The 27309-nt window shown below is 35.4% G+C and overlaps 1 protein-coding gene across 8 annotated transcripts in view; it reads right to left on the bottom strand.

Moving 5' to 3' along the window:
- The window catches only part of LOC119068348, a 133138-nt gene that overhangs the window by 33453 nt on the left and 72376 nt on the right, over positions 1-27309 (bottom strand). For all 8 annotated transcript variants that reach the window (XM_037171910.1, XM_037171908.1, XM_037171907.1 and 5 more), the window contains exons 4-8: positions 13465-13532; positions 12369-13344; positions 6044-6144; positions 1437-1652; positions 1170-1374 (exon numbers count right to left, since the gene is read on the bottom strand). In XM_037171910.1, coding sequence (XP_037027805.1) covers positions 1170-1374; positions 1437-1652; positions 6044-6144; positions 12369-13344; positions 13465-13532 — 1566 coding nt within the window. The remainder of the gene's footprint in view (positions 1-1169; positions 1375-1436; positions 1653-6043; positions 6145-12368; positions 13345-13464; positions 13533-27309) is intronic.

A 27309-nucleotide genomic window follows, 5' to 3' on the forward strand; every position in this document is an offset into this window, starting at 1 on the left:
GAGTTTTTCATTTCACCTAACATTTCAAGCGTTCATTTTTTGTACATATTTTTCCAGGTACCGTGTTTTCCCGTTGCAAACAGTTGCAGTTGTACCGCGAAATCCGCATATAGTTTTCGTTTCAAAGTTTATCACCGCATTGCAACCACTTTACCCGTCTATGCAACTCTGCAACTCATTACAAATTTTAAATTACTTCACGAAAAAAGAACTTGCTTGAAACACATCGTTTCAAACGGAAAGAAATGAAATGAATTTATATTCGAAGTCATTCTCGCAATTTTCTTCTTTTTTTTTTAAATTGTGTAAGGATACAAAAAACCATTTCCATCATTTCTCCGGTTATAACCTCATTACACGCTTTTCTTTTATTTTGATAGAATAAGGGACTAGCATGGGTTTTATATATTATATGATGAGCTGAAGGCACTAGAAAACAATTAATTTGAAAGAATAAAAAATTTGACTTTTGTTCCGCAATGATTTCCCTCCGGCAACGATGGAGAGGAGGGATTTTTAAAAGCACATTTCATTTTAGAGAATGTAATAAGTTTGTACGTGTGTTTCCTGCAGGAAAATGTGAAACAAAGTGAAGAATAACATATGACGAACGAAATTAGAAAAACTTCCATAGCAAAGGAAAAAAGACACATGGCTGTGTGTGGGTATGTGTGTGCTACAACTCTTTTGTCTCTATATAATCTTTGTACACAACATGGATACTACCATAAATTTATCGGAAGGATTATTTTCGCCTTTTGTTCTATCAAGACAAGGTGTTAACACATAAAATATTAGTCGCACATACAAGAAATTTTCAATTATTATCCACGCTATGTCCTCTATGCCGAAAGTTCGTGGAGAGCGACCAAGGCTGGGCAATGTATCTTTTAACTTCCCACTTAGCTGCAAATTTCACAATAGGTCTCTGATTAAGGCACTACAATAGAGTGGTATCCAAACTATAAACAACAAAGGAACGTCTCAGTTTGAAGGAATTAACAGCCGACATGTCTTCAAAGACTATGTTCATGTTGAGGTTGTCACATTTGAATTACAGTTTCATATTGGATTTCAAAATTGTAAGTGGTTAATGACAGTGCAAGAGGAAAAACAAGGGAACAAGTTTCAGCGTAGGAATGTGAGCTGGAAAAAGTTGCAATACTCACTCAGGTTCATTTTCCAAAACTAATTCCTCAAATTCGAGAACAATATTGTAGCCGTTAGGTGCAATAACAACAGTAAAACAATTTGTATTATCGGGATACTGTCGCGGAAAACCCGGACTCCACAAGGATATTCTAGGACTATCTTTCGTCAAAATAATTGTTCTATTACAACCAGTTGCCCATTCCGCGGTCTTTAGCAGTGGTTCTAAAAATCAATTCATCGATCACTTTTTCATTACAATTCCTTGGAAGAAACCAAACTCTTACCGTCTGACATTGGCCGTTCACATATGAATGAGTTTTCGGCAGTACAATCCCTGTCGTTCCACATGTATGTTGCCGATAGTGGAATTTTATTTTTTCCATGCATACCGGGTGGTGGTCGAAATGATCGTCTTAATTCGACACAATCTTGCCCGCTTAAACCGTCATCGTTTGGCTGTTTGTTGTAGCTGTGGTGCTCAGACCAGCCGGGAAACCAATCTGTTGAGTTAGATTGTATGAGATTAGTGGTTTTCTTTTGTTTTATTATGTAAAAATTTGCAAGACCGTTTTACGTTATGCGGTTGCACCGTACGTATATAATATACGTACGTTCTATACTTCGTTTGTATATTGTGCTTGATATTTTGCCATTTTTATACGCTAAACCCAAATACATTTCGCTCATAAAAATGGATTTTATCTTCGGATTATCAGGAGAATCTAAATTTAACGGAATCGAAAAATTGTTCAATTTCTAATAGAGATACTTTAGCCCTTTCCTCACAACATTTATATATTTTATGTTCAGTGGCGGGGTGTTTGTTATGTACAAGCGCGAACCACCTTTTAAATGTCGAATAAACGTAATATTTTATTAAAGAACCATTCCACAACCGTTTCCGATCCATTGTGGTTATTGGGGCCAACTGGTAACTGTTTCATACTGCCTGCACCGAGCCCTAACTGACCTTATATAAACACCAGTCTTAATCTCTCCGAGTACCGAAGTTTCCACTTAAAGCGATGTCAGGTTTTAGAGGTTTTGACATAATAATATGTTGACCCATTTTTTTAATCTGAATGATGTCCAACCCACTATCAACACCAAAAATTAAAATTAATATTTTTGTCACTTTTGAAACTATGTAGCAACATTGAAATGAAATCGTCACCAAATGCTCATTGTTATACAAAAATTGAAAATTCCGTGCACAAAAATTTTTCCTTAAAGCTTTTTACACGTCCAGGGGTCCAGCGACTGTCAATGTGTCAATGTTTAGTGGTTGGTTTATATGCCCTCTCCAATAAACCCAGATTGATCTTCAATGTTTGCTACAGTCTTGAAATTAACAAACAAATGAATTTTTAGATTTTGCCACCGTCAAAAGAAAAACTTTTTAGCCCCGTACGAAGTACGAAGAAGCTTATAGGATTACGATGCCGTGTGTAATTGATGGAATTCGAAGCAGACGGTAAGGGCAAAGTGTTTGCCTATGTTCATAGATGACGAATCCGCAATAAAAATTTGGGCCGTCTGTCCGTCTGTCCGTCTGTCCGTCACGTCGATATCTTGAGTAAATCAAATCCGATTTCAAATTTTTTTTTTTCCCTGAAAGATAGTCAAAATAGTGAGGCTAAGTTCGAAGATGGGCATATTCGGGTCGGCCCTTCGTGAGTTAGGGCCACCTAAGTGATTTAAGGTCTTTTGGTGATATTTATGGCAAAATAAACGATGGAAATGTAAATGACACGGCAAATGATAGGTATTGTCAATACCAATCCAGGAAAAAAAAGTTTTTTAAAATCGGGTGAGTGGACCGTGAGTTAGGGCCTTAGAAGTGAAAAGCTACTAGGGCCCTATGTGTATTTTACATAGAACTCAAGTAAATTTAATCCGTTTTTCGTAATTTTTGTTTCATTTGAAAGATAATCGAACACCGAATAGAATGTTGTTGATAAAAAAATTAAATTTGGGTCCTTGGACTAAGGCCGCTACTAGGGCCCTATGTGTATTTTACATATAACTCGAGCAAATTTCATCCGTTTTTCGTAATTTTTGTTTCATTTGGAAGGTAATCAAAGGCCGAATAGAATGTAGTTGAAAAAAAAATTTGGATCCTCGGACTGAGGCCTATACTAGGCCCTATGTGTATTTATACTCAATAAATTAAAATTTTAGGGCTATTTTAAATTTTTGTTTTATTTGAAAGGAACGTCGTACGGGGCTTCGTAATTGCGCTATGCGCAATTTCTAAGATGTACACATTACATAATAATTTTACTTTAACTACTTTAACCGGCGCATAGGCTTACGGTCAAAGTAGGGTGACAGACGCACTAGGGTCACGTACGCAATAGATATACGGGTTTGTACGGGGCTCAGTCGCAGCAAACGCTCCGACTGTTCTGATGGCTCGTTTAAATCCAGGGTATATGGTTTCTTAATCACATGATACCTTCTATCATCATCAACATCAAAAACCTGACATTATTTTTGCTTTAATTGCATCCTACTATGCTCGAATAAATAAATTAATTCAATGGAAATCAGTAGTGCTCTATTTATAGCTGGATGACTTTAATTAGTGGTATTGCCAAAGCATCTAAATGTCATTAGATGTATAATTATTTGGAGCAAGATTTAAAAAGATGCGAGATTCTGTTAATATGCAAAATATAAATTCATTATTCTAAAGTCGTTTCAAAAGTTATTAGATGGCGAGAAATTCGACGAATATTAACGGAAAATCGATGCAGGTCTAATCGTAATAGAAAAATGAATTGATATGTCAGATATTAACCTTTCAGTGAGAGCTATTTATCTGTTATCGACGACAAGCATAAGTGAAAAGCTCTGGCTCATGCGTCCTTATTCTAGCAAAATTTATGTGAAAGCAAATGAAGTAAGAGATTTTTCAACAAGATGCCGGAAATTTTTAAATAAAAAAAAGTTGCAATTCAATCATAAACGCTATTGATATGCTTGCCGTCTGTGAAAGGTAAATTACAATTGATTCGGTTTCCATGTCTCTTCAAAAATATGGTGAGGGATTCTCTTGAAGAAGAAAAACCCTGCCCAAATCGAACGTCATGTTCTCATTATCAAAATGTGTACCGCGATAGGCACTTTAAGTAGACAATGGCAGGTCTTCAAAGTTCGAAATTACGATTTATTTTGGACGGGGTTCATTGGAAAACCAAGCAGAAGTAGTTACGAGTAAAATAGACCGGATACGACAATCAGCCAATCTAAGAAAGGTTAGTTTACCAGTTTTTAAAATGTCATGGAATTTCATAACAGCTATTCTTCACATGGCCTGACGTATGAATAGGAACAAATTGGCGAACCTCAAAAAGATTGAAAAGTTTAAATTCTGCGCAGAGGCTGGTTTTATAATGTTAGCCAAGGTGCAGTCAGAAACTGTGAACCTTAAGCATGAATTTGCTTCAGCTGTTTTTCACACAATCAAAACTGTTTATACTTGCTAATACGATTTTTGCTGCTGGACGCGTGATAGTGGTAAAACCGTATAAAGCCGTATAAACAATTTTGATTGTTTGTGTGGATCAGTTTAAAAACAGCTAAAGAAAACGCTGCAATTTCACTGCCTCTAACTCTTCAAATTTTTCACAAAAAAATATTTTTTTAAATTATTTTGCATTTTTAGACAATAATTTAAAAGCTTGTGCAATTTTAGCTTTAAATTATTGGTAAATAATCCATCATAACTTGAATATCTCCGTACCATTTTCCATACAGTTATATTGCTCTATGTAAAGCTTTAATTTCACAAAAAGTAAAGAATGGATTTTGGTTCCGCGAGAGCGTTGCCTACTTTTTGAACTTTTTGTGGCCATTCCACATAATTCAATTCTTTTAACTCGAATTTCCATAATTTCCATAATACTCATATAACTAAAATTAACTTGTTGTCCTTTTGCGTGAAAAAATATCCTGAATTCAACCACAAAAAAGTTTCTGATTCTCGTTTTATTATTGCTGAAACTCCACTGTTTCGAGTAAATTAATTCACTTAATAGTGCGAACGGTAGAATATGTATACGTATTTACAAAACTTCCGGATTTAAATGCCAAAGAAATTACGATAAATCTTCTTGCATAAAAAAACATACTTCCCTAATCTGCTTATTTTCTCTGGTTATGCTTAAACACAAGGAAAAAATCAGTTTAAATTTGACAGAATTTTTTTTTGTTCTCTTCGCATATTTCTGGTTACGAAGACAATTTTGAGCTTAACTAACTGCGTTCATATTCTACTGTTTTCCTTTCTATATTACTTATACATTCGCTAAATATATACAGACAGGAAAACGGACCTATACTTTGCGAACAAATGACACTTATTGAATTTCAACAACGCTACCGTTTTGTTATGCTGGTATGGATGGCTATATTATGCATACAATATTTGTACAATATTGTAACATTTCTTGTTATAAAATCATACAAACATTTTCAATTTCAAATTGAATTATCCTTTCATAATTTCGTTTCATTCAACGATATTTGAAATCAGATAATTAAATAAACAGGCCCCTAATGAACATTATAAAATATTGTAGATGTGTACTTTACTAGAAGATAATATAAATTTTCTTCAATTCAGAATGGGAAAAGCTTACGTTGTTATTGGCATAATAATGTTCATCTTAAGTGAAAATAAGTGCTCTCTTTCGCTCGTTTGTCTTAAGAAGTATTAGTACATATATTTTGAATAGGCTAATATAGGCTACTCAAAATTACATTTAAAGAAATTGAATTCTGACTTCATTGAGTAGAAAAAATAGGATTTTAGTATAATTTGTAAAACGTTTTTTTTTTTGGCATTGATACACTGTAACATTCGTCATACTAAAATCCAACTTACTTGCATACGAAAATGGAAATCCATTGGTCCAGCGAAAATCACCTTCGAAATTTTTGTCTGTAGCGCCCACCCAATATGCAGATAGATCCTTGGATCCCGAACTAAATGGTTGAAAGAAAAACATTTTAGTCAGTTGTATCATTGCGCTCAGTCGTGTTTAATTTTGTGTGGTGAGTTTATTGCATTTTTGTACTTTGAAAGAGTCAATTAATGCGTAGGATAACTGTTGTTATTACTATTAATGTATTGTTGAGTAGAGTTTAGTCATTAAATCTGTTAAATATTTTTTATTTGGATTATTTGATAGATACACTGATCTATTACTACATTAATTTTTAACAAACATAAAAATAACAATACTGTCCAGTTCGAGAAATAGTGTTTTACATGCCGAAGCGACCTATCAACCATTTTCAGTATCATCGCACAACAGTTTCAATGGGAATGGGTGAGGTGGAGTGGAGGTTTTAAAGAAGGATTCTGGGACTCACTGATGTAATGGTTTAGGAGAAAGGCTTATCAGTCACCAACTCGACCTGTGTGCCATGATCAGTGTGCCAAACAAAAATCAGAAGACCCCAGTGTTCGGATCCTTAAAATGCGGATTATGTCAAGTTCAAACGAGTTTTTAACGTAAACGTTTTTCAACTGCTCAGTACGTGCTGTTGACCGCCCAAATGTGAATGCTTTTCAAGGATTTTCGAGTTTATGAACTTGTCCACATGTCTATCGGAAAACAACGAGAATTGTGATTTTGTTTTGAAACACTGTTTCAGCAAATCATTTTCCAAACGATTACATTCTATTCGGTTGGATTAAACGAAACCGATTTCAGATTTGCGGTTAGCAGTTAAATTTTCAATTAAAATTTTGCAACAAAAAAAACTTATCCGTATTACCAATGTCATAAATGCATGCATGACTATTTTTGCTAGTTCAAAAGCTTCAAAGTGCCGCTGTTGATATTTCAATTAACTAGTATACGTAATTAGAATTGGGCTGGGGAAATTATTTTGTCAAAAATGACATAAACATTTGTAATTCTTGCCTGAAACAGTAAACCCCGTTGCTTAAATTTGATATGTTTGCTCTCTTTGTATAAATATGAATAAGTATTCAAGGCTTATTTCTATTAATACATTGAACTGTTGATGTTTATGGTTTCATATATCTGATGATTCAATATATATTTGAACGAAAACGTATTGTTATCGGTATGCAATGAAATTAAATAAAGTCCGCCAGTCAGTAGTATTTATATCCGTAAAATATAATTCGGTTGAACGAACAAAACTTTCGAAGACTATTCCATTGAGGCAATAAAAATCTGTCTTAGTGCACCGGACATGACCTACTTCATTTATCTTCGGATATCTCTCCTAAACTGAAAACGACCACATTTCTTCGGTGACATCAACAAAAGCATTTTAAGCAAGCACATTAGATGCACGTTACAATATGGCTCTGTAGTATTATATTACGTGATACCATTATGTCGGCAGAAACAAGAAGCGCACCGACTCCCGTTGATCGAAAAGGTCGATGCACAGGAGCGTAAATGTAGGTCGATTTATATTTTAAGGGAACAAAATGAGAAATAGACACCGCCTTCCTTCAACCATACTGAGTTCTGTCATGCATCAAATAACTCAAGTTTATATGGATATGAATTCGCCGTACACACGTTTGGAAAAGAAAATCCATCCATTTTTATGGAAAAATGGTAAAAATCATAATTCATAAATCATGACATGACATTAGTCATGGTATATGGAGTCGTGACCTAAAATAAAATTCATATTGGACAGGTATGCGAATCGGAAAAGTTCAACATTCTTAGGAAATTTTGAGAAGCATCACAAGTATATTGTATTGTAATACATTTTCTTGTCTGATGGAGTATCTGAATCGATGTGACTTTTCGAGCAAAATTCATTTTCTTCTCTGTAAATTTCGATGAAACATTATTGTTACATTTAACGGGCGCACACGTTGTCTGAAAATGTTAAACCATGTCCTGTCCATGCTTTTGTAATTATAAACACATGATGCACGCACATACACATACCCATGACAATATGCTCACTTTCATGAACTTAATATTGTACAATTCAAACAAATTTTGTAAAATCCATTCTCGGCTTTTAATAGAGCATGGAATCCTCTAACAATATCGCCATTCAAAGAGTTTCAAACTTTCTTCGTCTTGGACACATCACCATTCAAAGATGTCGAATTTTCGACTTAAGCTGGCTGTAGCTACGTGGTCAAGTTGGCGAGGGAAGCCATTTCAACACGAATTAGCTTAGAATTAGTCCCTCTATCCGTTGCGATAACAATCTGTATTCAAATTTACTCGTCGGTCCCGCACGGCCATGAATGCCGGTTCTCCAAAACGGCTGGATGGATCCGCGAACTGAATGTGGCTTCTTATAGTACTCGAGTCCCTCAATGAGAACATGAAAAAAAATATCAGAGGTGGTATCGCGACTCTATTTAAGTTTTGTTCAACAAATTGTGACATTGATTAACTTAGCGTATTAACTACAAAAATAATTACAGCTTCATGTGTGTAAAGGTTTTCCTCGTATCTGGTACAAAATCTATTCAACACCTTTTATATAATTATCTATATCAGAGAACACTATCCAAAATTTATCGCTAAATTCTTATCGTGATTGTCGCTAGCAGATGACTTCTACAACTACATTCATTTCCAACCATAAGATCAAGCCTGTTTACTCATGTCATAACAATATTATCGCCTAGTAGTGAGTTAAAGTGAGTTTGTCAGAATCAATATACAATCAAAGTACAAATATTCTTGTTCGCAACATGCATCGAAATGGTGTTACGAGCACTCGGTGTTTTGTTAAGTTCACCTGCAGCTCATATTGCCAATCTCTCGCAATTTCGATACATGGACCCAAAAACAGCTGGCAAATTCCACGTAATTTGTAACATGTAACGTAGCTCAAGTGTGAGCGTTTCATGTATTTTTGTATAAAACGCTCTCTCGTAAGCTATGTTACATGACTCATTTCACAAATTACATTGCATTTCCCAACTATTTTTAGCCCCGTACGAAGTACTGGGGGCTTATAAGATTAATATGCCGTTTGTAACACGTCGAATTGGAAGCAGACAGTAAGGGCAAAGCATTTGGTTATGTTCATAGATGACGAATCCGCAATAAAAAAAATGTCCGTCCGTCCGTCCGTCCGTCCGTCCGTCCGTCCGTCCGTCCGTCCGTCCGTCCGTCCGTCCGTCCGTGACCCCTCTAGCTTGAGTAAATCACAACCTTTTTTCAAAATTCTTTTTTTCCCCGATTGGTATCGACAAAAGTAAGGTCAAGTTCGAAAATGGGCATGGTAGGGTCGGCCCCTCCAGAGCTAGGGCCCTATAGGTGTTTTTCAGTCTTTCGACGATATCTACCGAAATACGCAATCAATAGCTGCTTGTGATATATCAAATGAAAGGTATTGAAAGGTACGAGTAGAACAAAGTTGCTGAACATTGTTTTTGGGTAAGATGCAACGTGGGCTTGTTGGGAGGGCTCAAAGGTCGTTACTCGGCCCTAAGTGATTTTTGCACATAAATCGAGTAAATCTCATCCGATTTTGCTAGATTTAGTTTTTTATGGAAGGTAATTGAATATCGAAAAGAACGTGAAAAAAGTTTCAAATTAGGGCCCTTGCACTAAGGCCGCTACTCGGCCCTAAGTGCTCTTTATATTTTATATTTATATTTTATTTTTATATTTTATTCGTTTATTGACCAAACTAACAGGCCTAAGCCCAATAACAAGCCAGTCACTTATTAATATAATAACAAGATTCAATACAGTATCTTAGAATTACAATCGTAATAAAAAATTAGAACTAAGATAAAAACTAAAAAGTGTATCAGAACATCATCAAAACGGAATCAAGCAGTACAGTCTTCACCAATCAAACGTTTCCTTTATTGCCTTCTTAAACGCCGACATTCCCGACCCAAGCACATCTAAATCTTTAAACAGTTGCATGTGATTACGTTGAATACGATTTATCGGGGAGTTTAGTTGAATATTCGTGACCATGTGTGGAAGGTAAAAAGTCGGGTTTTGTCTGGTACTTCTTGACGGTTGATAATAATTGATTGCACATAAATCGAGTAAATCTCAACCGATTTTGCTAGTTTTTGTTTCATTTGAGAGATAATTGAATGCCGAATAGAATGATGGCAAAAAAAGTTTCAAATTTTAGCCCTTGCACTAAGGCCGCTACTCGGCCCTAAGTGCTCTTTGCACATAAATCGAGTAAATCTCAACCGATTTTGCTAGTTTTTGTTTCATTTGAGAGATAATTGAATGCCGAATAGAATGATGGCGAAAAAAGTTTCAAATTTGGGCCCTTGGACTAAGGCCGCTACTCGGCCCTAAGTGTTTTTTGCACATAAATCGAGTAAATCTCATCCGATTTTGCTATTTTTTGTTTCATTTGAGAGATAATTGAATGCCGAATAGAATGATGGCAAAAAAAGTTAATTTTAGCCCTTGCACTAAGGCCGCTACTCGGCCCTAAGTGCTCTTTGCACATAAATCGAGTAAATCTCAACCGATTTTGCTAGTTTTTGTTTCATTTGAGAGATAATTGAATGCCGAATAGAATGATGGCAAAAAAAGTTTCAAATTTTAGCCATTGCACTAAGGCCGCTACTCGGCCCTAAGTGCTCTTTGCACATAAATCGAGTAAATCTCAACTAGAGATGAGCGGGCCGACGTTTTTTCAATACCCGACCCGACCCGGCCCGATCCAATTTTTTGAACCCGAGCCCGACCCGACCCGAGACTTTTCTCTTCGCGGCCCGACCCAACCCGACCCGAAAAAATCATCGGCCCCACGTGACCCGACTTTTTTTTACTATAAGAAATTTAATGAAAAATCATTTTCTACACATAAAAGCTTTGCAATAATCTTATACCCGAAGTAAAATAATAAAATAAGTTAGTGTTTCATGCTTTGTAGGCTTTTATTGGCTTACTTTAAATTTGTATTTCTAAGTCGGGCCGGCCCGAATTTTTGTTTTCAAAGCCCGACCCGACCCGGCCCGAATGAATTTTCAAAACCCGGACCCGAACCCGATCGGGCCGGGTCGGGTCGGGTCGGGCCGATGTATTTCGGGCGGCCCGCTCATCTCTAATCTCAACCGATTTTGCTATTTTTTGTTTCATTTGAGAGATAATTGAATGCCGAATAGAATGATGGCGAAAAAAGTTTCAAATTTGGGCCCTTGGACTAAGGCCGCTACTCGGCCCTAAGTGTTTTTTGCACATAAATCGAGTAAATCTCATACGATTTTGCTAGTTTCAGTTTTTTATGGAAGGTAATTGAATACCGAAAAGAACGTGACGAAAAAAGTTTCAAATTAGGGCCCTTGCACTAAGGCCGCTACTCGGCCCTAAGTGCTCTTTGCACATAAATCGAGTAAATCTCAACCGATTTTGCTATTTTTTGTTTCATTTGAGAGATAATTGAATGCCGAATAGAATGATGGCGAAAAAAGTTTCAAATTTGGGCCCTTGGACTAAGGCCGCTACTCGGCCCTAAGTGTTTTTTGCACATAAATCGAGTAAATCTCATACGATTTTGCTAGTTTTAGTTTGTTATGGAAGGTAATTGAATACCGAAAAGAACGTGACGAAAAAAGTTTCAAATTAGGGCCCTTGGACTAAGGCCGCTACTCGGCCCTAAGTGTTTTTTGCACATAAATCGAGTAAATCTCATCCGATTTTGCTATTTTTTGTTTCATTTGAGAGATAATTGAATGCTGAATAGAATGATGGCAAAAAAAGCTTCAAATTTTAGCCCTTGCACTAAGGCCGCTACTCGGCCCTAAGTGCTCTTTGCACATAAATCGAGTAAATCTCAACCGATTTTGCTAGTTTTTGTTTCATTTGAGAGGTAATTGAATACCCAATGGAAAGTTGGCAAAAAATTTTGGGTTTCTAAAATAATGTCGTAAATTGTTGGTTTTATTTGAAAGGTACTTCGTACGGGCTTTCGTAATTGCGCTATGCGCAATTTTAAAAATGAACAGTTTCAGTAAATTTGACAATGCCCAACTTGACTTGCATTTTGGTAACAGACGCATTAGAGGGTTGTAGACGTATTAGGGTTCCGGGCTTATTAGGGCTACGGACGTATTATGGTTGCGGACGAAATAGGATTACGGGTTGTACGGGGCTAAGTCGCAGCAAATGCTCCGACTGTTCTGATGCCTTGTTTTGTGTTAAAAATTGTATGACGAACAATGCCAATGCATTGTAAGACTTATCACTCACCTGTTTAACAGAAGGTGATCAATAATTTTCTGTTCCCTTTCCGATTGCACCGAGGCCAAATGTCCGCCAATTCTTTTGCATTCCATTTCCGCCGAAATCCATTCCATTGGCGTTTCAATAGCAGTTATACACTTTTGTTGAACGGCTACCCATCCGAAGGCACATTGTGATACGATGTGGGGTATAGGTAGAGCTACATACTCGAAATATAATGATGGTCCTTGAACGGTATCACTCAACTGGTGCGATGACGACGACGACGACAGCGACGTCGGTTTCACTATTTTAATGACTAATGTATTTTCACTCGATATAACGTTAAACTTTCTCGATGCACTGTATGCATTAACGCAATGCATCCAACTATTTTCTTTCATATCGTCCAATTGCACGAGTATACCGTGACAATGTTTCATTTTACCCGTATCGCTTTGTGGCACACTTAAATCTAAGAATTCGGGTTCAGCATATTCACTATTACTCTCGAAACGATTCCGTAAATAATTGTCACTAGCATTCCGCAAATTGGTTAGTAAATTTAATTCTATTCTATTTCCGTACGGCAAATGGATTTTAAAATAACATTCTAGTGAAGCTTTCGGCTGCAAGTAATATGAGCTATTTTGTTCGGTTAATGTAATGTTGTAACAATAGTCCACTAATTTGTAATTTAAACTGAACATGGGTTGATTGTGTAATGCAACACTGGTATTTTGATGATATGAAAAATAGTACGTCCGTTCACTCAACGACAAATCTTCTAATTTACCACACAAAAAATTATTTTCACCAATTGAAATATAGCCGCCGTTGATGCACGGCACATTCAAACGTGTTAAATGCACTAAAAGACCGGCTGGTTCAGCTGACTGAATATCACGGGACGGAAAGAACACAGAACAGTTGTTGTAGCTTATAATAGGCATAGTCGTATAATCGAGAGTAGCTGAAGGATGTGTTAGAGACAGGATACATTCTATAAGAAAATAGTTTTGGAATTTGAAAAAACAAAAACAAATTTGATTTTCACTTAAACATCTCATGCAAATATGATGTTGAGCATAACAAAAATGTACAAGAAAGAAAAATCAATTACCTTCTAAAACTTGCTGTATATAAACTATTTCAAAAACAACAGAACTAGATATCTTTCTATATAAGATTCTGAAATGAAAAGAAATAAAGAATTTATGCGTTAGCTATATTTTATCAATCAATCAATTATGAAATATTTATAATAAAAATGGTTCAGTTCAAAGCACTTAGCATAGCAGGAGAATATCGCTTATGTCAAATAAATTACAATAGTGTACCATCACGGCAGAGTAAAATAAACCAGGCAAGAGCACTTGACTGGGGATCTGAATTATCTGGTAGCCGTATATTTTGCGAATAAAATTTATTCAATTTATGTCAGTCTTCATTTGAGTTCATTTTCGTAGAGTATATTAGATCCTCTATTTGACTTTTCAAAAATGAACCGCTACTGCCTGGTTTATTTTACTCTTGTGTGGTACCATGAAATTTTTGACCCTGTTTCAGTGTCACTACCTTAGTGTATATATTACTCTATTTGACATGAGCAATATTCCATAAGTACACTAGGTGCTTTGCTTATTTGTTTAGATGATATTTTATAATTCTAAATTCGTATATGCTAAAAACATCATAAAATATAGTTTGAGATGCGTAAATGGTGCTGTATAGTCGTAAGTATGGTTTATTTGTAAGCAAAAGGTAAAGTTGCGTATTTCGTCAAATTCTAACTATTTACAAGTGGCAGACAGGCGTATCTAGACATCCTCTTCGGCCCTGGGGTGCAAGCTTCACTCCTGAAGATAATGAAATTGTTCCACAGATATGTTGCGATACTATTAACTAATACCTTGTGTAGATTATATTGAATGCCGCGAAAGTTCATTGCGTGAGGTGATTCAATTTATTTTGCCTCTCCAATGCGAAAGTTGAACATTTTTGCGCGGGGAAAACTGTTATGTAATGGTCAAGTTTCGCAAGGTGTAGACAATAAAACCATTTACTTCGTTTGCTTTAGTATTCATTTCGCTACCTAAGACCATCAGCATAGCTTATTCTCTTATCGCTGCTAATGTCGATCACAGATGGGAAAGTTTCTTCAGATGAATTAGAAATAGAAAATTCCATTGTCGAAACTGTTGAGATTCGACTTTCGGCAGGAACGAAAAGAAGGGATTTTCTATAATCACGAACTCTCAAAGTCCCCTACTTTCCCCTGCCATTGTGCCATTGTTGAGCCTTTCTCTTAATTTCTTTGTCCAGTTTCCTTCCTCGACAAAAAACACGGTGAATTTTCTGAAAAAAGAGACATAAAAACTGACGGGAATTTAAAAAGTAGGACCAAGCCGTGCCGGCTGGGTTTGGGAAATAATCAAAATCTCACCGCACTAGACAATTACAGCTTCTACATTTTGAGTAAATTTCCAGATTTCGAATTGTATTGTGAACATAGATTCTACTACGAGTTGTGATGAATCGAGATGAATCTACTACAGTGAAATTTCTTTTTGTTTCAATTAAGTTGTGGCTTCAAATAAGTTAAGCACCAGGAAAATTCTACACAGTTCTATTGACCATATGTTCCAACGCAATTTATTGTCCAGACTAAATTCCTTGATTGTTTGTTTTCTCTAATTTCTACAAAATGCTAAGCTTTTTATTTGAAGCTATAAATTTCACATAATATCTAAACGTAGTTGCATGCGCATTGAAATTTATACGAAATTTCCCTTCACCTACAACAAAAATCAGATGTCTTTATACCAACAATTATTTGTACATGGCAGAGATGGGAAGATTCAAAAATAAACAAACAAACGCCAGGAACAACAAAACTGTTCTTTTTATATGTTTCATACGGGTTATTAAGGGAATCTTTTTGGTAGTACGGGTTGATAGCAAAATCGTAGTCCTCCTAATTTCTCATGTTATCCGCCCGTATAAATGAATGCCACTCTAAATTCTGATTGATTTTCGTTTAATTTGTATACGAGCACAACATTTCCACTACTATATGTCGCTGTGCGCCATTTAAGTTTTCTGTTTGCCAAACTAATCTTTTTAAGTTGAATGTGTTTGGAAAAGTGGTTTATCGTGTGCCTTATATTCATATAATGCAGAAATGTGATCATCAACACAATGAAGTAGGTAAAGTACTCATCAATCACGTCTCATATCACGGTCAACTATTTGGAATTATACCGAATGGCCAGTTTTCGTTGTCAATGAAAATGTGGAAAATTTTTAGAACGAAAGTCCCGGTGTTCACAAATAGGCATTCGATCTATAATCCATTTGACAATTTCGAGAGAGTTTCAATTTATAACGTAGAGAATGGGCAATATTCTACAGGGAGATCACCAGTTATTTGTATCACTGATGCCAAAAATTCCATTTTATGTTCGGAAGTTAATAACCAATTGCAATAATGGTTTTCCCCTCGCCAATATTGACTAAATCTTCCGATTAGCCCACAACTGTTCAGCTTATCAAAATGATAATTTTTTGATTCCTAGTCCTGTTGTTGTAAATAGGAAGTCTGACAGGTGATGGATCGAATTCTGAATGATTACACTATCTATAAATTGAATGGAGTAAAAGTGAAGTAACGCCATTAGCAATAAATTGGTTAATTGATTTAAGTAGCTGAAGTGGAAGTGGAAGTCTGTTGAAAATAATTAGTTCAATTCAAGTGGCAAATTCTGTAACTATCCATTGATAGACTTGCCGTTTCTGCAAGGTTACAAATACTGTGCTTTACAATATCTTGATTGTGGCAATCACCTGTTAATTAAATGAAATTCTAAATTTCCAGAAAATTAAACATAAAATGTATATTTACCAACCATACAATTAATAATGGAGCTGGAATAAAATCAATATTTGATGGAGAACGAGAAAATATAAACCGCTGAAACGAACAACTTACACCTAATTCTATTCACGACACTGTTGGTGTTGGCACCGTATACACTTTGAAAACCGTGTCAATGCAATAAAATTTACATGAAAATGGATTTTATTGGAATGCTTATTGGAGTACTTCTGCGTATACTGTGTAACGCAATCATAGCATAATCAGATTCAATGTTCAATCCTTTGATATACATATTTTACTATCTGATTCATAGATGAATGCTCTCTTATTTCTGGAAATATTTCGTCGGAATTTATTTAATTTTGTGCAATAAAAGATGATCTCGGGAATGGTTTTTCTCAGAATTTTCTTCATTTTATAAGCTGCTAAATGATAGCAGGTTAACATGAAAACTTGGCAATATTCACACGCAAGAGATGTCATGATTTATACATCTTGGTAAATAATTTTTGGTTTACTACCCATTAATGTAATCATAACACAATTTTCAGTAAATACATTTACAACAATCGCTTAAGATATCGCCAAAACTTGAACCAATTTGAAAACAATGGTTCGGCGATCCAGGCAAGCTATAGCTCGTTTGAATCGTCTTTCAATTCTAAGAAATAGGGATCTTTTAGTTTTTCTGTTAGTTTCCCATTTTCGGAGTGAACACGTGAAAAGTCATAGCATGTCAAGGGGTGGTGAAAACAGTTTTTTTGTGATAGCTCAAGATAGAACGCTGCGCATCTCTGCTTTACAATAAACCTATATTCGTAGCAAGCAATTGAGTTCATTTTGTGAAGTAAAAGAAATGAGGTTTTCCACCTTCTACGAAGAAGGAGGAAAGCAACATTTTCAAGACCAATGATCGCGCGGTTCAGGACAATTTCGAGCTGAACATGTAATTTTGATTTAGTTTATTTCATTCCCATCGCTCCAGCCTGTTTGAAGACCAAAAACAAGTTGAAAACACTGAAAAATATGGGTCTCCTGGAGCGACATTGTACTTCAACTAACTTTATGGCTTGCAACAGAATTTATCTGGGGTTTTTTATGCGTGGAATGAAAGAGGGTAAGTCCAGCTACAACACCCTATAGTCAGTTCCGCGGATAAATTCTGTTGCAAGCCAGTAGCACTGACCAAACATTGACCATATTTTGAGTCATAAGTCTAGAACGGGTGGCGGCCCATACCGATGATTATACTCTTTATGAAGGTCTGCCAAAGGCCTATATTCCTACAAATTTTCAACTTTTAGAAACATGTCTATCTTGAGCTATCACAAAAAAACTGTTTTCACCACCCCTTGACATGCTATGACTTTTCAAGAGTTCACTCCGAAAATGGGAAACTAACAGAAAAACTAAAAGATCCCTATTTCTTAGAATTGAAAGACGATTCTAACGAGCTATAGCTTGCCTGGATCGCCGAACCATTGTATTTATTTTCACCAAAATTGGTTCAAGTTTTGGCGATATCACTCTTAAGCCGCACCCAAAAATGTAAGTTGAAACCTTCCTATTTTCGGCTTCGATATTTTTAACTTAGAATTAATACTATATGTACTAGGTTGTTACTGTGTCCAGTGCAAAAAACTCTTGGATCGTGAGATCCGGAAACCGGATCATCGTAAAATTGCTTTTACCGAAGGTCTTGATTTCCATATGAGTATATTGTGAAAGAATGCGCTTTTGCCGCTACTTTAGCGAAATAATTTTTTTTTTTAAACACGAAGCTTCTCTAAATTTACAAAAAAAAAACATTCAAACAAGGAGAGAACGAGAAACGAAGACTGAATTCTTCTGCCACTCCTTGTTACCTTGTTAATCTTATAATCGACATCGCTACCGATGTTCACATTACCAATGCAATGACGTTTTCGGTACTATTTTCTGACTTTCTATTATTCACAACATCTCTTGAAGGACTCTTACCTCTAATAATCCGAAATCATCGGAATCACTCTCAAATACATACTAGACCCCAGCCGCATTTAAAACACATCCAAAACTCAGCTAAATGAAACGTTAGAGCAACATAGTTTCTCTTGAAATTAGTTCGAAAATCTACCATAAAACTCGCATTAAAACTCTAGTATTCTTCATTAACACTTCAAAAACTGAAACAATGTTCGTTTTGCAAGTAATTGTTGGTAAATAAATGATGTTATGTCACTTCGTTCTCTGCGTGTTGGCTTCAAATCGATTAATATCAGTGAAAGAAATGTAGGATGAACGACAATAATATATGAGTGGGTTTTAGTTTCATGCGGTTTTCAGGATATTCAAGATGATGTTGGTGTTGGTCATTATGACGGTGTGCTATTTAACAGACTGAAGCCATGATAACGGAATGATGTACCAATGAATAGGATTCTTATGGACCAGTGGAAAGTATGGTAAATAAATTTGAAAATAAAATCTTTATGAAGTAAGGAAATCTTGGGATCTAGTGTAAGCATTTAAAAAAGGGACTAGTATATCATGATATAGTCATTAAATCTTTTACTTCTGTTGTTTTAACTATTTTCAAATGTTTAAAACTTCATAAATCCGCCACCGATAGTGGTATGTATTTTGCTACGAGCACCAATCGTTGATGTATTTGTGAAATTTTAAGCTTATTTAGCAAACCAATCCACCATCTGCAGCGTATCATGTACCAGATAATGTTCAATATCCAATTAGTTACATTTCCTATAACTGGATGTGATAAAAAAAACGCAACAGGCTAATCTGATGATGGTATACCAACATCGGTGACGAATTTATCTATGCTTATGATATCGATCGATTCAAAACACACGTTATTCGACCATCGCGGTACAGTCGAATCTTTTCTATCAAATTTAAAAGCGTTGAATGCATTTTACCAGAATCGTCAAATTCGACTCTGGTGTGATGGATTTAGTTTTAAAATATATTTCATCGCCGACACATAAATTAACAAGTAAATTATTCTATCGGCTAACTCCATCAACTTCACACTCCATCAACGAGTCCGTCAATTAAAAAAGGTCACCGGCTACAAGTGGATTGTATAGGTACCGATTTAGGATTATGTTGGAGTATTTTGGTTTTATGTGCGTGAATTATTTATTTATCATTTTATTCCCTTGACTGAAAGTCAGGGTCTTATGAAAGAAAATACCCTTAAATGTCCGTAACGCTAAGTTCACTATGATATTTTGAAAATGTTCTACATTGGCAAAAAACGTTAAATACAGAAAACGTCCGTACACTTGTTCCCTCGATAACTCGAGTAATTCTTAACCGATTTGCAAAATTTTGGTTTTAATCGACGGAGAATGAAAATCATGAGGTCAAGTTCGTAGATGGGCAATATTGGGGTAATGAGATGGGAGTAATTCTAAAGAGAATTTTATTTCTTGTTACCGCGATAACTTCCCTAATTCTTATCAGATTTTCAAATTTTTTGTGTTATTCGACGAAGATTGAAATTCTTGAGGTTAAGTTTGCAGATGGATAATGTTAGAACAACGAGATGGGAGAAATTCTACACAGACGCTTTTCCTTGTGGACTCGATAGCTCGAGTAATTCTTTACCGATTTGCAAAATTTTGGTTTTAATCGACGGAGAATGAAAATCATGAGGTTAAGTTCGTAGATTGGCAATATTGGAGTAATGAGATGGGAGTAATTCTCAAGAGATTTTTTTACTTGTTACCGCGATAACTTCCATAATTCTTATCCGATTTTCAAAGATTTTGTCTTAATCGACGAAGATTGAAACTCTTGAGGCTGAGTTTGCAGATGGATAATGTTCGAACAACGAGATGGGAGAAATTCTACACAGACGCTTTCTCTTGTTACCGCGCGATAACTTGAGTAATTTTTACCCGATTTTCAAATTTTTTGTTTTAATTGACAGATAATGATATTGGAGTAGTGAGTTTGGAGTAATTGTAAACATAACTTGTTTACCACGACATTTTTGCAACGGATTTCCAGAAAATTTTCTTATTTGACGAGTAGTGAAATTCTGGATTTCTGGTCTAACAATTAAGAAGTACTTCCCAAAAGAGTTTTGGCTTGCTTGAGAAACCGATAGCTCGAGTAATTCTCAGAAGCTTCAAAAATCAATTTCGACCAGTAGCGTAATTCATGTGGTTAAACTCGAACATTGGAATTTAATTGGACTAGTAATCTGGGATATACGACAATTTTTGCGTGAAATCCGTATTCTTAAAAGAATTTTTTTCGTTCCTAAAATGTTTGAACGAGTGTGAACTTTGTGGCCAGAGCGAAGCGAGGGCCGTAATTCACACGAGTTATATTTTTTCAAGAGGTAGGCAGGAAATACGCCAAATTATACTCAGACGCTTTTCCTTGTTATCGTGATCACTTAAGTAATTTTTACCCGATTTTAAGTTCGTAGATGGATAATATTGGAGTAGTGAGGTTGGAGTATAATTGTAAACACAACTTGTTACCGCGACATTTTTGCAACGGATTTCCAGAAAAAAAAATTGTTCGACGAGTAAGTGAATCTGGATTTCTGGTCGAACAATCTAGAAGTCTAGAACAATCTTGCTTGCTTGATAACACGATAACTCGAGTAATTCTCAGAGGCTTCGAAAATCGCAGATTTGAAAATATTAAGTGTTTTCGACCAGTATCGTAATTCATGTGGTTAAATTCGAACATTGGACTTTATTGGACTATATACGACAATTTTTGCGTGAAATCGCGTTCTTAAAAGAAATTTTGTGTTTGCACGAGTGTGAATTTTGCCAGAGTGAAGCGAGGGCCGTAATTCACATGAGTTTTTTTTAAAGAGGTAGGCAAGAAATGCGCCACCTGTTCAGCGCTTTTAGTAGACTATATAGGAGACTCATATTAGGAGTAAGACATCGCTCGCTGGACCTTCAACTCATAGCTCTTTTTGTTTCTTCAGGAAATTAAATAAATATGAGTAAAATGAAGCATGTGATGACTGCTGTTTTCTGAATAAAAGAGACATCACCTTTTCATGTGACTTTAAATTTGTGATCTCAAAAACACCACTTCATTTAAAAATGGTTAGAAAACTAAGGCTGGAATTATAGGAAAAAAAAGCCAGTCAAGGGACCTGACCCACCCAAGAGGTGGGGCCTAGTTGCTTTGCTTATTACCAGAGCATTTCTGGTGTGAAGAGCAATGATTTTTCCATTTGGTCTGTATTATATGGGTAATTAACAAAAAATGTAGTAACTTTCGGACGTGTTGGTATCACAAACAGTACGCTGACTGACTTTTATTCGGAGAAGCGATAGCGATTCGGGTATTGGTCACTTCACGTAATTTAAAAATATGACATACGCTCAGAGCGCTGCAGCAGGAGCACTACTTTAGAGTGTGTTAATCAAAAACGTGAGGTAAAGTTAACTGTACTTCACAGATCCGAAATTTTAACTCAAGTTTTGAATGAAATACCTTACTTGGCGATGGGGTAAGTAATGTACTATAGGAATTCTACGTAAAATGGTAGAAACTATTGACTGAGACCTGAGACGCAAACATAAATTTTTTATTCAAAAACGGTCGTGGGATCACCACGATAAGATTCAACAATTTTATCAATGTCATATTGAGTTATCAATGACTGACCGAATTTATGGAAAATTATCAAACTGTATATCAGGACTAGGTCCACCGATATGAGGGCGTGTGAAGCCTCATGGTACAACCATAAACAAAAAAACAAACCATTATCACTCGATCGAGTAACAGTACAAGTTTCGAATTGGGGTTGTGAGTACTGGTGATACTGGCGATATGTCGTGAAAGATTAGTAAAGGAACTATTGTTATTGTTATTGTTATTGTCTAATGTCGCTCAGTCACAGAGAACGGACGTGTTTATGCGTTGCTCTCTAAAAGTGTTTCTTTTGTGTGGCTGTGTGTGAATTCATTTTCGATTTTGTCTAATTTCTGTGCCAACTTTTACGGCTTTGGTGTTTTTATTTTGCTGTAATGGTTAAATGGTGAAATTATTTTAAAGGTTTTATTAACGAAATCAAAGTGTTGTTCTCGTAGGTCATTTTCTCTTTGATCAATAAAGTTGTTCTCGCCTCATTGTGCGATATCAACAATTGTGTTATTTCCTTTGTTATTTAACATGTGCTTCGTGGCGTCGGTGTACGGATTAACAATCGACTCTACCAGAAGCTAATGCTAAATTACGTGCTCGATTAATGTACGAAAATGACACATTGCCGTATGGCATCTGGCAGTCAATTTTAGTGCAGGTAAGGTACAAACGCCTCGGGTTCTCATTTGACACCCCAAAACCACATAGCAAATTTTTACAAATTTGCTGTGGTACAATCCCAAGATACAGAAACTATCTTGTACTCCAAAATGACCGCGAGGTTTAACAGATCTATTGATTGATACGTTGTATGGATGTCAAGGGATATGACGAAATACGAATCATTCAAACGCTACAACCTGCAACGCCAGAACGAGTTCAGTCACATGGTGGCATGGCGATTTATACGAAGAGGCAACTCATGGCCTATGGTGATTAGACACTTGCTATTACCTAAAACTAATAGCCGTAACCGTAACAAAGTCGGAAATATCAAAAAACCCAACATTCGCTTTCTCCATAAAAGAAACCATATCGACATAACGTCAATAGTAGAAAGAGCTACAACATGACAATGTTGATAGCGCCATCTTTGGGAAAATGTACAGGTCAATTAGTGATGGTTGTGGTATTCGCATACCACCCACGGCTTGGAGAATTCACAACGTATGGGACGTTACCACACGGTCGATTTGTGAACAATCTAAGTCGGGAGAGATATGATGTAAAATCACAGTCCATATGATCAAGAGACTTGTACAATAGCACAACAGGCCCATCTGAGGCTTAGGTGCTGGGCTTACACCCTCCCATCTAATCTAATCATTGTTATTGTCATTGCTTTTAGTTAAATTACCATTGCTTCGAAGTTCGAAACTAACTCAATTTCTCATATTTTTCGTTGGATTTTTTTTAAACAGAACAGATTAAGACTTTTCTGCACTGCACATGTAAGAAATCTCACTTTCTTATCTAAAGTGTTATCCGTGGTTTCTCTGAATTCTCTCATTTGATTTTTGAAACAGCATAGGAGATTAAAGAAATAGAAGAAACGGCAATAACAGCTTAGGTCCGAAATTGGAATTTTTTACGTGAGCAAAGCAGTATCCTAAAAACCAAAAATATAGAAATTCAATTGTTTCTAATAACTTTTCATCCCTGGGTAGGTTTTAATTACATTATATCGCATCGTTTAGCTTTATACTTTCTATTATGAATGTTGTGATGTCAACCACATTTATTTATTGTTAAATGAATGAATAAACATAATTTATGTTCACTGAATTACACATACGGTTGATTATGTGTGGAGTCGATGTTATGATGTATATTATGATAATATACTACCGGATTCTATGCAATTGTTGGCACAATACATCAGTTGTTGTTTTTTCATATATTTTCAATTTATGGGAAACTTTATACCGACGGCAACGAGTCAACAGTGCATAGGTTCTAAAAAAAACATTCGTGAGTTTAACCTTTTATTATCGATTTTGAAACCATACACACTATATCTGGTCTATGATAATATATTTATTTAATTTATTTTTTGATATAACAGCATAACTATGTTAATGTGAAGTATCCAATATTTCAACAATTCGACCAATTCACAAAGAAAAATTGATGCTCAATCAACCGAAAAAAATTTCGTATAACACAGAATTTTCAAAATACGCCGACTGAACATGTATACATAGATATTCTATACCTCACCAATTGTTTCGATTAAATCATTTAATAATGGCAACAACCAGCTCTTTGTGAGAAAACGGTATCAACATAATATTTACGTGCTGATTAAAAATTTGTATTTTATTCTCATACAATCAGTTTTTCGGTTAAAATAACTCCACCAAAAATTATTATTTGTTGCCCCCATCCGATCATAAGGTTCACTTAATTTTAATAAAAAATAAATTTTCATCGTGTGGTTGCTGCACCAGAAACGAAAAAAGTTTAGTGAATTTTAAAATTAAAATAAAGTTCTCAATGCACTCAAAGCTCGGGGGGAATAAAATTGTGATAATGCGCGGAAAATTTTAAATAAAAAAATCTGAATAGCAGCAAAGCTTGTGCTGTCTACTTAACAACTTAACGTACAGATTAAGTAATTTGAATTTTTCTTTTGTAAATAGGTAGACTAACTTATAGGATATGGGAAGCGGAAGAAGCCACCGGTAGTAGCTAGTATATTATCGCACAACGACTATAATATGTTGCCTTATATCCAGATGAGTAATATATTTCTGACAACATCAGCTCGAGGTATACGTTTCTTTGCCTTCATACGATTAGAGAGAATTGGATTGAAAATGGCTTAAACTGAACTCAGAATAAGATTTCATTATTCGGTGTGGTTTAAGAGTTTCTTGTTCTACACATGCACAGCGCTTTCAAAGCTAATAATACAATAAGTATGTCCTGCTGCCCTCTCATTCAGTTTAGTCGAAGCTATCAATTTCATTTGACACAATACGTACACATTTTTCAGTTGAATAATTACCAACTACATAAATACCGAACGATTTAAATGCAAAGTGATACAAGTCAGGTTCTGTTTTTAATTGATCAATTAGTTTCGGTGTTTCTTTTAGAAATTCTTACGCATTACGTTAGTTAGGCTCTACTTTACACATATCGAATAGTTTTCTTTCTTAGTTCTTGGTGTGCGAAATTTCTTCTACAAAACGAGTTCATTGGAGGTGTTTTATGTTCTCATTAGCCTAATGTGGGAGAAAATACAAAATGCCTAATGATTAACCGAAGGATAAAACATTTTGAGGATTTTAAATAGTCTACGGCCTACAATATGAAAATTGGTGGACGACAAAACACCGCACCGAAGCGATTATCGAAAGTTGAGTTACAACATACATCTGAAAAGAATTGCTATAGTCGCCTTTTGATGAACACACACTTGGTGCAATGACATCTCTTTTATTCACTATCATTGTATTATATACTTGTTCAACTGTCAACCAATTCTGTTTTTTTTTTGTGCTTTAACCTGTTAATTAGTTAAATTAATTTTGATTTCAAATATTTTCACATTTCACTAATAAAACGCTTGCAGAAAAGATGCATACAAACGTTGCACTGTTGTTTTATTTAATATTTCGAAAGTCAATTTTTTTATCATCTTTTCTCTTGCAAATCGCGAGTGTTGAATGCTTTCGTCTTTTGTGTTGACTTTCAAAATGCTAATTTCTTTGATCTTTTTGGTGGCCAAAATGAAATTATAACTAAATTTACCAAAGTTTTGAAAGTTACTTAATAACATATCGGACAAGCTGTAGAGTTTAATAGAAAAGTGGGTCGTGTGGAACAAGAAAAACTCAAACCACACCGAATATGAAAACCTATTTTGAGTTCAGTTTACAATTCACTAACAAAGCATAAATAATATAAATATAAAAATCAACAATAGTTATTTGTGTGTCTGTTTTGGACGATTGTTTGGGCTACATGCGAAATTGCCTAAAATCAATCGTCCAAAACAGATACTCAAAAAAAAAATTTCATGTAAGGTTGAAAACCAGAGAAAAATCTCAAAACTCACTCATTTTCGGCCCCGACACATGAAAAAATAATTTCATGATGAGGGAATAGTGATTTGTTTATCGAGGGGTAAAATTGAAAATTACGATAAAAGTGACATTTTGCGAATCACTCGAGTTGTAATTGTCTATTTTTCCCGGAGGTGAACACAACGTGTGGTTAACCGTTTTTAACAAAAGTGACAATTTGGGATAGAAAATTTCTATTTTCTCCACCGTCAAGAGATAAGAGAGGATACATTTTATTTTCCGAATTCCCATCAGATAAAACATCAACAAAAGGATATAATGTTTAGGTAATGCCTAATAAGCATTCGGAGTGGAGAAAATAAGGTCAATCACACGGCACACATGAAATAGTATGTCACTAGGATCAAGAATTACAGCTATTACACCAATTATATTCAGGCACACCGAAAAAGTAGAATTCTGACCAAAAGTTGACATAACTGGAACGAAAAAGTAAGAAAAATTTCGTTTTAGCTTTCTAACCTTGTTGGTCCACCTCAATATACAATCTTTTTTCCTCTCACTGAATCTGTTTCTGCATCTAGGTAGAAGTAAACGACGTCAAGTCGAATCCATAAAAAAATGTCACAACATTTTTTCTCACATAGCTCTACTCGTAATATTAACGAAATTCTTTCGTGTGGAATGACTAAACTAATATCCAAATCATACATACGGTTCACATAAAAATTGAATCCATAATAGACGAAACCACGTCCAATGTTGTACAAACAATTTAATCAACTAAAACAACATCCACTCCACCACATATCTGGCATATTTTTATTGACAATCACGTCTACAGTATAAGCAAAACCAAATAAATTACCAAAATAATTTGTGGGTTTTTTTCCCCTTCAGTTACAATTCGTAGACATATGGAATTGTGTCTGGCTCGATTAAGATGATGTCGTTATTATTGCTGTAAAATTACGACTCAAAGTAAAAACGTGCTTGAACGCTATTCAGATAAGAAGCTATTTTTGTGTGAGAGTGTGTATTGTTGAAACTAGTTCGGTAACACAAAAAAAACTCAATTCCGTCCCGAAATTTGAAATAAAATAATAGTTATTTACAGGGCCGGATTAGCATTTACAGCGCCCTGGGCAACGAGCCTTGCAGCGCCGCATGAAAAATTTATTAAAGAAATTGTTTCCTACATTGTCAACCAAATCAAATAAAATGTTTTCAACATTTCCTCAAGAATATTATTTTCTAAGTAATGTGTAGTTAGAAATTGCGAGCGAGGCGAGGTGGCAAGCTTATGATAACATATAACCATATATGAATGAGAGATACATGATATAACCAGAGTTTTCGTGATTAATTCGCAAAACTTTCCCACAAACAAAAATCAAGTAAAGTTATAAAAAGGTTT

This window comes from Bradysia coprophila (genome assembly GCF_014529535.1).
Source record: "Bradysia coprophila strain Holo2 chromosome X unlocalized genomic scaffold, BU_Bcop_v1 contig_173, whole genome shotgun sequence".
NCBI classification, from domain to species: Eukaryota; Metazoa; Arthropoda; class Insecta; order Diptera; family Sciaridae; genus Bradysia; species Bradysia coprophila.